The sequence below is a fragment of the Neovison vison genome, chromosome 3 (genome assembly GCF_020171115.1).
Source record: "Neovison vison isolate M4711 chromosome 3, ASM_NN_V1, whole genome shotgun sequence".
NCBI classification, from domain to species: domain Eukaryota; kingdom Metazoa; phylum Chordata; class Mammalia; order Carnivora; family Mustelidae; genus Neogale; species Neogale vison.
The window spans coordinates 179,392,745-179,408,280 of record NC_058093.1 but is presented as its reverse complement, the minus strand read 5'-3'; the positions used below and the strand labels follow the sequence as shown (position 1 = coordinate 179,408,280).

General features: G+C 38.2%; 1 protein-coding gene across 2 annotated transcripts in view; it reads right to left on the bottom strand.

The window, feature by feature from the left end:
- ARHGAP28 (Rho GTPase activating protein 28) overlaps positions 1–10,283 on the bottom strand; it is a 209,536-nt gene extending 199,253 nt beyond the window's left edge. For both annotated transcript variants that reach the window (XM_044243370.1, XM_044243372.1), the window contains exon 1: positions 10,033–10,283. In XM_044243370.1, coding sequence (XP_044099305.1) covers positions 10,033–10,208 — 176 coding nt within the window. In that variant the 5' untranslated portion in view covers positions 10,209–10,283. The remainder of the gene's footprint in view (positions 1–10,032) is intronic.
- Between the last annotated feature and the right edge of the window lie 5,253 nt (positions 10,284–15,536).

Genomic DNA, 15,536 nt, shown 5'->3' with positions numbered 1-15,536 from the left:
ACAGAGCTGGAGGCTATTCTGATTCAAGTCCAGACTACAATGGGCCCTGGATTAATTTTCCACATACAAATCCTTGCAGCTCAATTTTGGTCACTATTATCCATTGCTCCAAGGTCATTGACAGATCAGGGCTATTAAGACTAGGCATGGCTCAGGGGTCTAGATTGCCACAACTTATCTTACAGTATCTAAAATTTTTAGAAAGATTTAGAACAAAACCAATCTTTATAAAAGTATGGTCCAGGACCTGGATTGGTATCCAGCTTGACTTCAAATCAGGATAAGCCAAAAAACTGACTATTGGAAGACAAAATAGGAAAGATCCATTAATTCTCATGGAGTGTTGTTCCTCAACTTACATTAAGAATTCTTACATTGTAGCATTTTTCACAGAACTTAAACAAAAACACCTACAATTTATATGGAACCATGAAAGACCCCAAACAGCCAAAGCAATCCTGAAAAAGAAAAGTTGGAGGCATCCTTTATTTTACAAAACTGTAGTAATCAAAACAGTATGGTACTGTCACAAAAACAGACACATAGGTCACTAGAATAGAACAGAAAACCCAGATATAAACCTACAATTATATGATCAATTAATCTTTGACAAAGCAGAATACAATGGGAAAAGAGTCTCTTCCCCAAATGGTGTTGGGAAAACTAGTCAGCTACATGCAAAAGAATGAAACTGGGTCACTTTCTTACGCCATACACAAAAATAAACTCAAAATGGATTAAAGACCTAAATGTGAGACAGGAAACCATACAGACAGTAATTTCTCTGACATCGGCCATAGCAACATTTTTCTAGATATGTCTCCTGAGATAAGAGAAATAAAAGCAAAAACAAAACAAAACACAAACAAACAAAAAAAAACTATTGGGACTACATCAAAATAAAAAGCCTCTGCACAGAAAACAATCAGCAAAACTAAAAGGCAACCTATTGAAAAGAAGATATTTATAAATGACTTATGTGATAAACGGCTAACAACCAGAATATACAAAGAACTTATACAACTCAACACCCAAAATATAAATAAACTAATTTAAAAATGGGCAGAAGACATGAACAGACATTTCTGCAAGGAAGACATCCAAATGGCCAACAGACACATGAAAAGATGCTCAACATCACTCATCATCAAGGAAATGTAAATCAAAACTACAATGAGATATCACCTCACACCTGTCAGAAGGGCTAAAATAAAAAATATAAGAAACAAGTGTTGGCAAAGATGTGGAGAAAAAGGAAGCCTCTGGTGGGAAGGCAAACTATTGCAGCCAGTGTGGAAAACAGCATACAGAAGTTCCTCAAAAAGTTAAAAATACACCTACTAGGGCACCTGGGTGGCTCAGTGGGTTAAGTGTCCTCCAACTCTTGATTTCAGCTCAGGTCATGATCTTGGAGTTGTGAGACTGAGTTCTGTGTCAGACTTGGAACTGAGCCTGGAGCCTGCTTGGGATTCTTTCTCTCCCTCTGCACCCCCTGAAAAAATACTACTACCCTACCATCTAATAATCACCCTATGTTTATAGCAACATTATTTACAATAGCCAAATTATGGAAGCAGCCCAAGTTTTCGTGGATAGATGGGATGAACAAAATAATAGTGGAATATTATTCAGCCATAAGAAAGAATGAGGTCTTGCCATTTGCAATAACATGGATGGAGCTATAGAGTATAATGTTAAGCAAAATAAGTCAGAAAAAGAAAAATACCATATGATTTCACTCATACGTGGAATTTAAGAATTTAAGAAACAAACAAACAAAAAAGCAAAAAAAAAAAAAAAAAAAAAAGAGAGAGAGAGAGAGAGAAACCAAGAAAGAGACCCTAACTATAGAGAGACAAATGAGAGGAATGGTTATCAGAGGGGAGAGGGGGTAAAGGGGTGGGTGACATAGGTGATGGGGACTAAGGAGTGCACTTATCATGATGAGAACCAGTGATGTATGGAAGTGTTGAATCACTATATTCTACACCTGAAACTACTATAACACCATCTGTTAATTATACTAAAATTAAAAGAATAATTTAATTTAAAAAATTATTGGCACTCTCCCCAAGGGAGAAAAAGAAAAAAGAACTTTCATGTTGTGAGTCACACTGCAAGGAATGAAGTAAAAAATACCTTTTCAACTATAGGAATCTTAGTTAAAGAAAGCAATTAATAAAATTAAAATGAAAAATTCTAAGAGCTAGTTACTAAGAACATCAAATTAAAGGATTAACAATTGCCCTTCCCCGCTTCTAAGCACCCCCGCTAAAAACCACAGAAAGTTTTCTTGTTACTAATTGCTTAGATCTCACTTTATTGGTCAAATTGAATAACCTCTTAGCACATCTGTCTACTTTACAATACTGTTACCTAAGACTGCATGAGGGGCAAGAATTTAAATTCTTTTAAATTAAAGGGAAAAAATTCCTAACATTATACTTGCTTCAACTGATGACAAAATTTTTCAAGCTATTTATATCCACTCACATTTAACACACTGAATACTTACTCCATTGGAACAGAATTAAAATGATTTCAAAAAGAAAGACTAAATCAAAACTGAGTATTTGTAATATCTATTATGTGAAAGTTGCTAGTTTGCTAAGGTGGATACAATAGCAATACTGTTCCTGCTCTCAATTAACCTATGACGAAACTGAGACCGAAAAACACTAAATCCATAATAAATAATGTTTCAAGATTTAAACAAAATGTTAAAAGCACCAGTTCTGGAAGGGTTGGATGGGAATCCTCGCTCTATCATTACCTCACTGTGTAACCATGGGCAGCTTCTCTGCGCCTTAATTTCTTCCTATGAAACAGGACTGTTTTAAAGATTAAATGATAATGTATGTTAAGCTAAGTAAGTTGTCAATAAAAATAGTCCTTTACAAAAAAGAAATGACATCATAGGACAACGATCTTTATGTTCTGACAGGTGAAAACTGCTGTCAAGGAAATTTTCAGGAAAGAAGTTTAGTCCTTACTTCTCTATTTATTCTCCTTTGTTTGGTACTTCATCTCCAGACACAAATGAGAGTTTGGTTCCAACACAGACATGCTAATTTTAGTTACTTGCATGAATGTTTAGATATGATAATGAAGGTAGGGAAAAGTATCAAGAGAAGAAATCAAATGTCCTATTATTAGCTATAATGTTATTTTTCTATGTTCAACATTTTTTTCTAAGCACCTGTCAGATATCTCTACAGATCTAAAAATATAAATACACCGATGGACCTTTGTATAAAAACAAATGCACTGGCCAGTGTTTTCTAAATAGATTTCATAAATGAATACTGAACAGGAAACCTCAAAAGGATTCTTTTCTCTATATATTACAGATATACAAAAGTAAACATTCTTGCTAATCACAAAATTTAACACAGATCTAAAGATTTATCTCTCATAAATAAGATAATCAGCACCACAACTTAGAATTACTAAAATAGTAGAAATAAGTCTCAAGTGCTTGATAATTTTTAAAATTTTACATACTATTTTCTCTTTGGTTTCCTGTCCTTCATATTGTGTGCCTGTATGTAGTCATCTTCTAGTAATCTAAGGGATCAGAAATGGAATGCATAGATTTAATTACTTTTGAAGAGTAACATGAGACAAAGCAGCTGGTTCTCTAAGTGATAGTGTATGTTCTCCCACCCTTGGACACTTAATACCTGTCAAACAGATAGTTTTATCTATAATACTAATTTATTAAAGAGTGACATAACACAGTTGATACTAAAAGAATGTGTCATAAACCCAGATACTTAAGATGAATATATAGTTAAACAATCTTTTAGTTCCCATTTTAGAAAAGAGCAACTTGAAGTTTTTAGATATGCTATGCTTTATTCTGAAGTGCATCCTCTAGTAATCACAAAGAAATGAACATATGAAATTTCATGTGATGAAAAATGACACAGTATCCAAACTCACTAACTCAATTAACTAGAACACAGCAAGAAACTGAATCCAGACAAGCAAACCAATATATGCTCAAAGAAACTGAAATAAGTGCTATCAAAATCTTTTATTAGATTATACAACTTAGTCCTTTGATAAGCTTTTCTTTGCACAGTTCTAACAACCTTGATTATCTAATGAAAAGTAAATTATAAAGCATGTTAAAAACAACATTAGAAAGAACAAAAGTACTGCGAACGCTTTTCAAGGCTGCCTGAAAACAAAGGGGACTATAACAACAATAAATATTATTTAAGTTATATAAGAAATAAAACAATATATCAATGTAGGCTATTTACTATGAAGGCAAGCAAACTTAAACACCATACTGTCTAAATGATGACAGTCATTAAGGAGCATTACGGCCCTCGTTAAGGGTATGCCTGACCTTATATTTTTATCCAAAGAGGCTTAAAACAAAATTTGTCACTTAAGTGGATAAACTTTACTTCCAAAATTTTCTTCTGAGGACATTTTATTGTCTCCCTTGGCTATGTTCCATAACACCCTGCTTTTATTCTTCACAGGAACTGATATCTAGAGACCACAGATTGAGAAAAAGAGAGTAGGAATTACTTTAGAAATGAAATAGTTTGGTTTAAGGCCAGAATGAGAAGAAATTTTAATTACAGGTAAGTTAAATATCTACTTTAGTTATGATATATCTGCATATGATCAGGTACTATCTCAGGAACACCGGTAAGGGAAAAATGTTTCCATTAAGTATAAACACAGTTCTAAGAAAATATAGCCACAATAATACCCTCTAAGCAAAGTGGGATTTAACATCTATCCTCTTTTAACACAGAATTTAATTTAGTAGACTTCTATTTTTCTCCGAAGACTACCATAAAATTTCTCCGAAAACTATCATAAAATTAGGGAATAGGTTTCATGAATTCGGACCAGAAAAAACTGAACCATTTTATATTTGGTTGGTTTCTTTAAAAAGGTGAAGGAGATAAAACAAAGTCAGAGAAAATACTGAATGTGGGCTTTATAGAAGGGAAAATACATCAATGTAGAAGAATTGAGAAAAAAAATCAGTGGAGGAAGTTAGAGAAGAAAACAGTAGTTATTTCATAATCAGAAAACCTTTACCCCAAGACACTTATTAATCACATAGAGGAAAATATAGTTTACCAGTACAGAAACCCAGCAGGCACCATTTTAAGCAGGTGATCAGAGCCAATATCAACATTAACGAGATAGATCACTACCCACTAATATGATGCACTTGAGAATGGCCCAATATCATTCTGTGGAAGTCTTACCCACAATGCATAATTTCAGTCTAATCATGAGAAGACATCTCACCAACCCAAACTGAAGAACTTCCTACAAAACTCCAAAATCGCCGTAAGAGATAAGGACAGACTGCCAGAGACTGAAGGTTTGGGAGGCAAAACTAAATACAATGTGGGATCTCAAATTCAATTCTACAACAGAAAAATTCTAATGCTAGCAGAAAAACTGATGAAGTCAGGTTATAAAGACTATATAGTTAACTGTACTGCACCAGTGCTAATTTCTCAGTTGTTGTTTTTTTTAAATTTCTCAGTTTTGATAACGGAACCAAGGGTTATGCATAGTGTTAACATTAGAAGAAACTGGGTGAAGGTTACTGGAAACACTCTGAACTACTTTTGGAAGTTTTCCAGAAGCCTAATATTATCTCAAAATAAAAAGTTAAGAAAATATTACTTTTATGCTCATGAATGTGATTTTGCAACACTAGTTCTCTGAATTTTTGTGGATACATTAAGGATTAGCGATCAGGAAGAACTGAGCAGGTTAAAAATGGACAAAGCAACTGGCCAAATGTTTAGCCAAATGACATGATCAAAGGAAATGTGCCAGATGTTTTCCAACAGCTCCACATATGGAGGCACCTACACTCAGTAGGGGCCCCACTGTAAAAAGAAACCAGAGACACAAACTCTAGTTTTAACCATAACATTTAAAATGACCCATAAATATCTTATCCTCTTATAAGAATTCTATTTCCATAACTATTTCTGAATCCTCCAGAAAAAGTATTTTTTTAAAAAAGTATCTGCCCCATATGTTAGTATACCTCTGTATATGGCTGTATATGGCTAGTGTACCTCTGTATATGTATAAGTCACATAGACTTATATAAGTACTTAATTGAAGGAGAGCTGGCACCTTGAAATAAATGTCTTTTCAATTTCCATCCAGGAAAAGTATGGCACTAAGAGTTGCTTGATTTAGTTTTTTCCACAAAATAAAGTATTTTTAATCGGCAGTAACTCCACTTTAATCAAATCATTCCCATTACTATGAATAGTTAAAATATTATAAAACAATATCCCCTTTACAAAAGTTTTTTTTTTTTTAAAGATTTTATTTATTTATTTGACAGAGAGAGATCACAAGTAGGCAGAGAGGCAGGCAGAGAGAGAGGAGGAAGCAGGCTCCCTGCTGAGCAGAGAGCCCGATGCGGGACTCGATCCCAGGACCCTGAGATCCTGACCTGAGCCGAAGGCAGCGGCTTAACCCACTGAGCCACCCAGGCGCCCCCCTTTACAAAAGGTTTAACTTTGCTATAGAATTAGAATTCCTAGGATAACCCTGGTAAGCTTCTTTATTTGTTTTTTGAGGAAGAGCTGGTTCTCTTCCTCTTCTATTTTTGTTCTCTCTTGGGAAGTTTATGGTAAAATGAACTAAACATCAGAAATTCTCATGGCCCTTTAATTCTATACATGCACCAAAAATTATTATATATATATACTTCTTATCTATAGCTTAGAAAATCTTTGAAAAACAAGACACCTTGCTTTATCTTCAGCTATCTTTCATTCTGTAAGCAAAATTATTTTTTATGTATGTCAATATTTTCACTTTGGATTCTGATTAAGAATTTCGAAGAAGCTCAGCCTCTTTGAAAAAAATCACATGATTATAAAGATAGTCCCAACCACTTAACAGAAATGAAAGTTTACAGTTCTTCATTCTCTTTTATACCTTACAAATAGACTGTAAAGATAGAATGTTTGTGAAATAAGGAATTATCTTCTCTCCTCCCAACAAATAGTTCTCCAATTTTTTTTTCCCCTCCATGAATACATTTTGGGGATAGGTACCAAAATACCAAAAACATTTTACTCTCCTCTTTATATCAACAACTGTGATTAAAAGTTATAACAGTAATAATACATCTAACAATTACTGTATGTTTCATTGGTATTGGACACTATTCTAAGCACCTGAAACAAGCTGCCCAAGACGACGTGGTAATAAATGGTATAGGTGATATGCGGGGTCTGGGAGCCTGACCCAAGCCTGAGTAACTGGCAAGTACACTTTATACTGGCTACTTATTTTAATACAATAAAATGTCAATCCCTAAAGAAATCACAGTGGCCACCCAGCATCAATGCTTAAGAGTTAGAGGGGAGGCATGTAATGGAGCAGCCATGACCGCTTCAATCAGTGCTGGCAGGCAGCAGCAGAGCTCTGACTTGCTGGATCCTTTATTCTTTTATTATTATTTATTTTAATGAGAAGTGGCAGTCCAGAATGATATCTGAAGACTCTTGCTTTCAAAACGTTGCCACTTATTCTAAGCTTTCTCAGGAAGTCCTATTTGTCTGAAAGGTAAAGGGCCACATTCTCACAGTAGGGGCTTTGTCTTATTTATCTTTGTATCCCTAATACCTAATGTGTGGCTGGCACATAGTAGGTACAAACAGATTGAATTCTGCTGTTAAAAATCCTGCTGTTTTATCTTGACCATTTTTAACCTTGGTAGGAATTTATTAATTTATTCAACAAGCATTTACTGAGCTATGACAATGTGCCAGACGCTGCTCTAGGCACTTGAGATTCCAACAGTGAACAAAAGAGAAAACTGAAGAGAGAGATAGAGAAAGACAGAGATTATATTTTAGTGGGAAAAAATAGGCCCCCCAAAACCCAAAAGTCCATAAAGTCAGATGGAGTGGAGGCTTGAAAAATAAGGAGAGGTTTGCTTTGAACTGAACCTTTGCTACTCAGAGCTAAAGAACAATGATACAATAGTCCATGCTTCCTAGTGCCATACTGGTCACTCCTCCACAAATATGTTACACATATGTAAGCAATTAAAGGAAAGGGTATTCTTGAAAGAGAGAGTGCTTTCTTCATAAGTTGAACAATACAATCTTGCTCCTTGGCTTGAAAGGAAGTATTGATCAGTAGTTAGGGAGTCAAAGGTTAATAACTCGGTCCTGATTATTTCTGTTATCAGACTCATGATTGATGGTGTCCTCCGGCTCCTTGTAAATGCAGGAACCTCTTTTTGATTGTTGTTACTGGGAACCAAGAAATTAAGCTCTTCTCTCATGATTTAGTTATAGGGGACGGGGTCAACTATCTCCTGCATCAGAGAGTTGAGTGGTACAAAGGTTCCTATAGAGAGGGTGAGTGATCACCAAAAATGCAAACTTGGAGCAGCATAAATCTGATTGGCAGCCATATGATAAAACACTAACTATGACACACAGCTCTTTTGCTCTCATGCATTATCATTCCACAAGACCACATGCTGAGTTAATGGAACTTCTCCTCCAGTTTGCTTTGGAAACGGATGTAGTTTCGGAAGGCCCAAATGGCACAATCTAGCTATTACTCCTAGACAGCTGCTGGGAGTTAGAGACAGGACAGCTAGACCAAAACCATTTAAAAATGCACAAACCAGACCCCTGCTTCTCAAGAACTCTCTTATATCTATTTAGTTCCTCATAATCTGAGTAATTATAGTCAGGGATTAAGTTTAAAAAAGAAAGCATCCTAAAGACAAATGCAAGTTTGTATCTTCAAGTAGCCTTTAAAACAATGTGCTACTAAAGCTGGAAGAAAAATGTTACTTTCTCATTGTCTTTACATAAAAATAAGATTTCACTCAACCTGCTCTTTTTGGAAGAAACAATATTGTCTTTGTTAGCAAAGCCTAACATAGATCTCATGCCAATGTGGTTTGTTCTTCTCATGGATACTAGCCAAAAGGATATTCCTTGAAATAAAATCACAATCTGTTGAAAGCCTCATAAATCAATTAGATGAGGAGACAGAAGTAATCATTATCACATAACCAAAGATAAAAGTATGAGAACAAATAAACGAAAATAAACTTGATGCAAAAAAGAACATCAACACTCAAACTTCCCACTTGTTAAAAGAGAAGAAAAAAAAGAAGAAGAAAAAAAAAAACCATTCCTCAGTGGATCCATAGTAGATAAAGAGCCACATTTAAATAAGCAAAACTTCCCCTAAATATGAGTCAGATAGCAAACCATCTCATTTATCATTGTCTGCCCAGGGAAATTTCCTACAAGTCTAACATTTTTGTTTAGTTAATGGAAGTCACATTGGCCTTGATCTTGCATCAAACAGATGAACACTGATACAGAGTAATTTAACATAGATCCATGCTATATTAAATCTAAAATACACATAATGAGATGGTTATAAACCTCTTTTGACCCAAAAGAAATAAACTATAATAGCATTTACAGCATTAAGTCAACATTAGCAATAATAAAATAATGATACCAATGTATATATGCGGCTGAATGGTTTTTAAAATCTAGAAATAAAATTGTTTTTAAAAAGTCTACTCAGATTTACTTTTTAGAGCATCTTTCCAGTTATGTTTTAACTCAGATGGCATGCTTACTAAAAAACTTTTAATAGTATTCGAGGATTTAGGATAATATATTTTAATTTCTTTTCTTTTCTGCTTGTCCCATTTCCAATGATTTTTTTTTTAATTCTCCAATATGTCAATGAGTGAATTTGGCAGAAATGAGGCATATGCCTATTTATCCTCAAGTTGTATCAAGAACACAGACTTCAGCCACTGTCGGCAGAGACTCGGTGCACTTCCCACTTGCAATCAAGGACAATACAAAGAGCAGTAGACCCACTCATCCAGTCCACTAAAAGTTGGAACAACAATCAAGTGAAGGTGCTCTTATGCCCTGGCAGAAAACACAGCTGGGAGATGAAAGCCCAAGCCCGGGAAACCTCTGCTCCCTTTGGAGTTGCTCTGGGTACCTGCTGCCAGGGTGGCTGGCGGTGGCCCTGGGCGCGCAGCGGGGTTCTGAGCTGGGTGGCTGGGAGCGAGCGTACGAATGGTAGGCAGTCAGCACCACGCCGCCCGAGTCCTCCACTTCCATCCTCAGCGGCACATGTCCCCGCTCCGGCCCGAGAACAAAGGCGGAGACCAGCATGGACCAGCGCACGGGGACTCGGTCACCAGCGGGGCGGTGTGGCCCGTCCAGCTCCAAGGGGCTTGCTCCGGCGGCTGTCAGGGGCGCCCTGAGAAGCCGCCCCGCCCTCGGGACAGCCCTATTAGCAAGGACTTAAAGACACGCCCACAAGTCCCGCTGCGGGTGGGGGGGTGGGAGCCGGGAGAACGCGGCGGGAGGTGGGGGGCGGCCGGGCAGGGGGAGGAGAGAATCGGGGACCGGGGAGGGGGGATCCCTGTTTCTAGGAAACTGGAAACCTGCTGTGATCCTTCAGGGCTCAGGCTAGCTGCTCTAGCAGTTTTTCTTGCTTTGTTTCTTCTTCCTTTCCTTTTCCTTTTCTCATCCCCCACCCCCCCCCCAACCACCAAATGGGGGAGGCTTATCCCATAGCTGGGAACATTTCCTGCCTGGCAGCAAGAAGCAAGAGAAAGAAACCTTGCCCTGGGAGCCTGGGCTGAGAAGGAGAGGGGCCCGGTCTACAACGTGTGGTCTGGGGAAGAAAGGAAGAAAATGTGACACTCTCTCATTTAAAGCATCCACATCAAAAATTGAAGAACCGGATTACGTTGCTGTGTGCTTGGTCAAGTTACAATAAACTTGATTTCCTTTTGGGCAGGTAACTCCCTCTTACAGCAAGCAGAACACCTCCCTCCCTCACCCTCAATGCCACCACAGCAACCAGACTCTTACCTCACTCCACATCCCTTTCCTCCTCCCAGTCCTGATCATACTAAGATACTGCTTTCAGCTTGTCTGAAAATTAGACTTGATTATTCTGGGCCCAATGCATGTTTTTTCCAGAGGTCTATTTAGAGGAAAAACGTGTTACAGGGAGGCAGATAAAAGGGGGCATAAGCAGAAATTATTTTCAATGATTTGGGATCTGAAATATGTCTTTAGGTAAATAAAATTAACAGCACAAATGGAAAGACAACATTCTTTTAACTATACGAAAAGGGAACCAGAAGTATGCTATGGAGGCCCATAATGAGTTCATCTTTCAGGGGCAGACAGGGTGTTTTACCTGTTGTCTCTCACACTCCCCTGGGAGCTAGGTGAAGGGGAAAAGAGAAGTTAGTTCACCCCATACTGAGGGATGACCTAGGTCATGCTATTTAACATCCCAGAGTCTGTTTCTGCATCTGTGAAATGGGGAAAACAATATGTTAGGTTCTCAAGAAATCTGGTCCTTTTTGCTACTTCCTTCACATTTTCAAGAAGAGAGACATTTGCTTTCACTGCCCTTTCAAAGGTTGGGAAAGAAAAAATATACACAAAATGCTTCTTAGGAAATATTTTGTTGATTGAAGGGGTTGGAATAAGAATGACTAACATTTATTAAAATACCCTTTAAGTGTTGGATCCTGCTCATTAGCTCTTTAAACTCTCTGAGGTAGGTATACTAGTATCTCAATTTTGTGAATTAAAAAAAAATATCAAACATCAGTGTATGAAAAAGGAATGTTTCACTCTTCAAAAATTTCAGATACAAAGACATACCTGTTTACCTACTATGTTTTATACTAAATGCATCAAAACAAAGATAATACTTTCTTAAAATGTGAAATAAATTCATAATGTAATTATTGATATATGTCCATAATACCTCATCTAAAATTTTGGGTCCAGGGGTGCCTGAATGACACCGTCGTATCCAACTCTTGCGTTTTTGGCTCAGGCTCAGGTCCCTATCTTGGGGGTTATGAGATAGAGCCCCACATTTGGCTCCAGGCCCAGTGGGGGGTCTACTTGAGATTCTCTCTGCCTCTCCCACTCATGCTCTCTCTAAAATAAACAAAATCTTTTAAAATAAATAAATAAAAATAAATAAAACTTTGGGCCAGATATGTTTCAGAATTTATAATTTTTTTTTTAATTTTTAAAAGTAATTTGGTGCAGGTGCAATTTAATATAGAACACTCTACCTCCAGTAGTTTGGGACAGGACCCTTTATTCAAACTTATTTCCCAAGCATAAAGAATTGATTCTAAACAGGATAAATAAAGCCTATTTATAGCCCACATTTATTCAGATCAGGTCTGTCACCAAATAAGTTTTGACACTAAACTTTTTTAAACATGTAATTTTTACAGCTTTTTACATTTTGGAATTACCATAAGGAATCACAGTAGTGAAACTTTTTCTGGGCATGGAATTTGTCTCGTTAGCATTTTTTTTTTTTTCCTGAGCTATAGATTCAGAATTTCAAATACTTGCAGGGCATCTCCTTGTGAATATTTTTAGCCATAACTGCCTCAAGATGTCCAAAACTGCAGTGGTATTCCCTCATGCCAGCTTCAGCAGCCAGGCCCCCTCTCTTATACATTCACATTTTCGATGCCCTGGAATCACCGTGGCTTCTCCCTCTGATCTCTTGTACCACATCTGTCATCTCTTTCTTTTTTTTTTTTTTTTTTAAATATTTTATTTATTTATTTGACAGAGAGAAATTGCAAGTAGGCAGAGAGGCAGGCAGAGAGGGGAGGGGGGAAGCAGGCTCCCTGCTGAGCAGAGAGCCCGATGCGGGACTCGATCCCAGGACTCTGAGATCATGACCTGAGCCGAAGGCAGCGGCTTAACCCACTGAGCCACCCAGGCGCCCCTGTCATCTCTTTCTCAAAATGTCCACCAACTGCTCCTTCTATTGCCCATGCTGTGGTCTTTGTTCTCACATCACCATCTCTTGCCTAGGTGACAGCCATCCTTCTTTGAAACAGATGACTTTCAACCACCTTCCTCTTAAATCCTCCCCTTCTTCAAAGAGCTGATAGAATGATTCCCCTAAAACACAGTTCTTCCCGTTCTCAAAAGCCCTGTTGTAATGCACTTGCTACAAAATAAAGTCCAAACTCCTTAGAATAGGTGCTCATTAATCTACTTTGATCACCTATTACTTTTTTACTACTGAGACTGGGCAGCCCTCTCACAACAGGCGGTCTTGCCCTCTTCCTTTACCCTTGCTCCTACCTGTTATTTTCCTGTCTAGAAATCCTTAAAACCCCTCTATGCTCCCCTCACTCCATGAAGCCTTCTCAGGTGTTCCTAATCCCAAGCCCTCCCCTTGCTTCTGTTATCAGAACCATCTCACTCTGCCATGCAGTTAAAGCACAGTCAGCCAAAACTGTGCACCATGTACACACTATGCTACTGTGCCCACTGCACACTCAACTGATAGGTTTTTTTCCACTGAGCTCACATGCGGTTAAGAAACCCTTCTCAAAACAGAGCCTCCAACAACAAGGCAGCTTTGTGATGAAACTATCTAACCCAGAAGTGTATTATTATTTTCCAACAAGGCAGTGTCTTTTTCTAAATTGCAAGCTACTAGAAGAGCTGGTGTCATATTTTTGTCTTTATACTCCAGAGCCCAGAGTGTTTTGCAGAGTAGGCAATCAACAAAGAATATCTGTAAAATCAATGAACATATAAATCAATGAATGAAGGAGATAGCACTCTTTCATTCAGTAATTCCAATCTTTCAGGGCAGCCAAGGAATTATTATAAATGATTCATAAGTCTGTACAACACTGTAAATAGTAACTGCAAACTAAAGAAAAAATGTTCCACACGTATGTATTAATACTTTTTGAATGTAGGCATATGCTGTTGACTTAACAATATACAACTCTAAGCATTCTTGAGTTTTGGGGCTTCAGAAAGATGGTAGAGTGCATATATTGGATATTATAGTACACCCTGCAGGACATTTTCCTTTTGCCCTCCATCCCCTTGCTACCCTCTCTAATGCGTGGGACCCCAGTGGCTCACCTTCTGGTCTGTATCCCTGAGCTCCCTTGCCTCTGGGGTCAGGTAGGGCGCCGCCAAAGAAAGGTGCCAGCAGGACATCTACAGGAAAGGGGAAAAGCCAGTTTGCGTATATATTTCCCGTACTTGTCTGTCGATTTGCTACCAGCTGACTCCTTCCACCTGCTAAGGCCTTAGCTCCTGATGGCAGCCCCCTCCCACACTGCTCTCTCTGGAGTCCAGTAATGCTTTCTCTACCTAGCCTTTCAAGCTAGGAGTATTCGCAGCTCCTGGTGCACCAAGTAATCCCTCCTTTGTCCCTCCTGCACCATCCCTGTTCACCTTCAACCCACCCAAAGCCTTACAGACAATCCCTTTACTAAGCTCTCCTCATTTACCTGTGCCAAGTGCCCCATCTCTTCCTGCCAAGATTCTGACTGATAGGTGTCCCCACTGATATCTGGGGTAGTATCCTATAAGCAAAAACGCTGGTATGCCTGCAATAAAGTATAAAAGATACACACACCAGGAGGGAGAAATACAAACAATAAATAGCCTCCTGTCAGTTCAGGTGATTTATCACTACATAAGCTCAGGTCTGAACAAGTTTTATAGTCATGTGATTCATGAAAAAGCTTTCAGATTAGAGAGCTTTGGGGATTTGGGAATTATAGATATGGGATTGTGGAGCTGGTAGAGTCTGTTAACATTTTTGGCATTCTGGGAACCACTTGCCTAGGGGTTCATAGCACAAGACTATGACAGCTGGCTCAGCAGCAGAGTAACCAGGGGCCCTGGGAAAGATACTCCATCTGGGAACTGGGTTGATAAACAGCTTCTAGAGTGGACAGTGTACATTCAGAGCACAGAAATAGCACTGGAATCATAGAGGGAAAATTCTAGTTTCCTATGCATACTGCTCTGTATATCACCGCAGCACCCAGCACTGGACCAAGAACAGGACACCTGGGTGTCAGCACCAACTCTGCCAACAGAAGGCAGGACCCAAGCAAATCGCTGAACTGCAGACCTGTTTCTACACACACAGATGAAATAAAACATTTATTTATTGAGTACTTGCCATGTGCCTGGCTCTATTCTAGGTGTCAGAACCTCAATTCATGGAATGCTCATAGCAGCAGCTTTTTGAGATAAGTATTACTGATAGCATCTTCACTTTATAGTTGAAGAAACTGACTGCATTAACTTGTCCAAAGTCACCCTGGCTAGGACATGGCAAAATGAGGATTCAAACTCAGGGAGTCTGTCTGGCTCCCCACATCCAAGCTCTTAAGCATTGTATTTCTTTCTTTCTTTTTTTTTTTTTTGAGATTTATTTATTTGAGAGACAGAATATGCAAGAGTGTACATGTAATTGAGCAGGGTAGGTGTAGAGGGAGAGTGAAAGAATTTTAGAAGACTTCCTGCTGAGTGTGGAGCCCAACTTGGGGCTCGATCACTTGACCATGAAATCCGACCTGAGCCAAAATCCAGAGTCGGGCCCTTAACCAGCTGAGCCACACAGGTGCCCTTATATTTCTCTTTAGTAAAAGTTTTGCTGAGGTT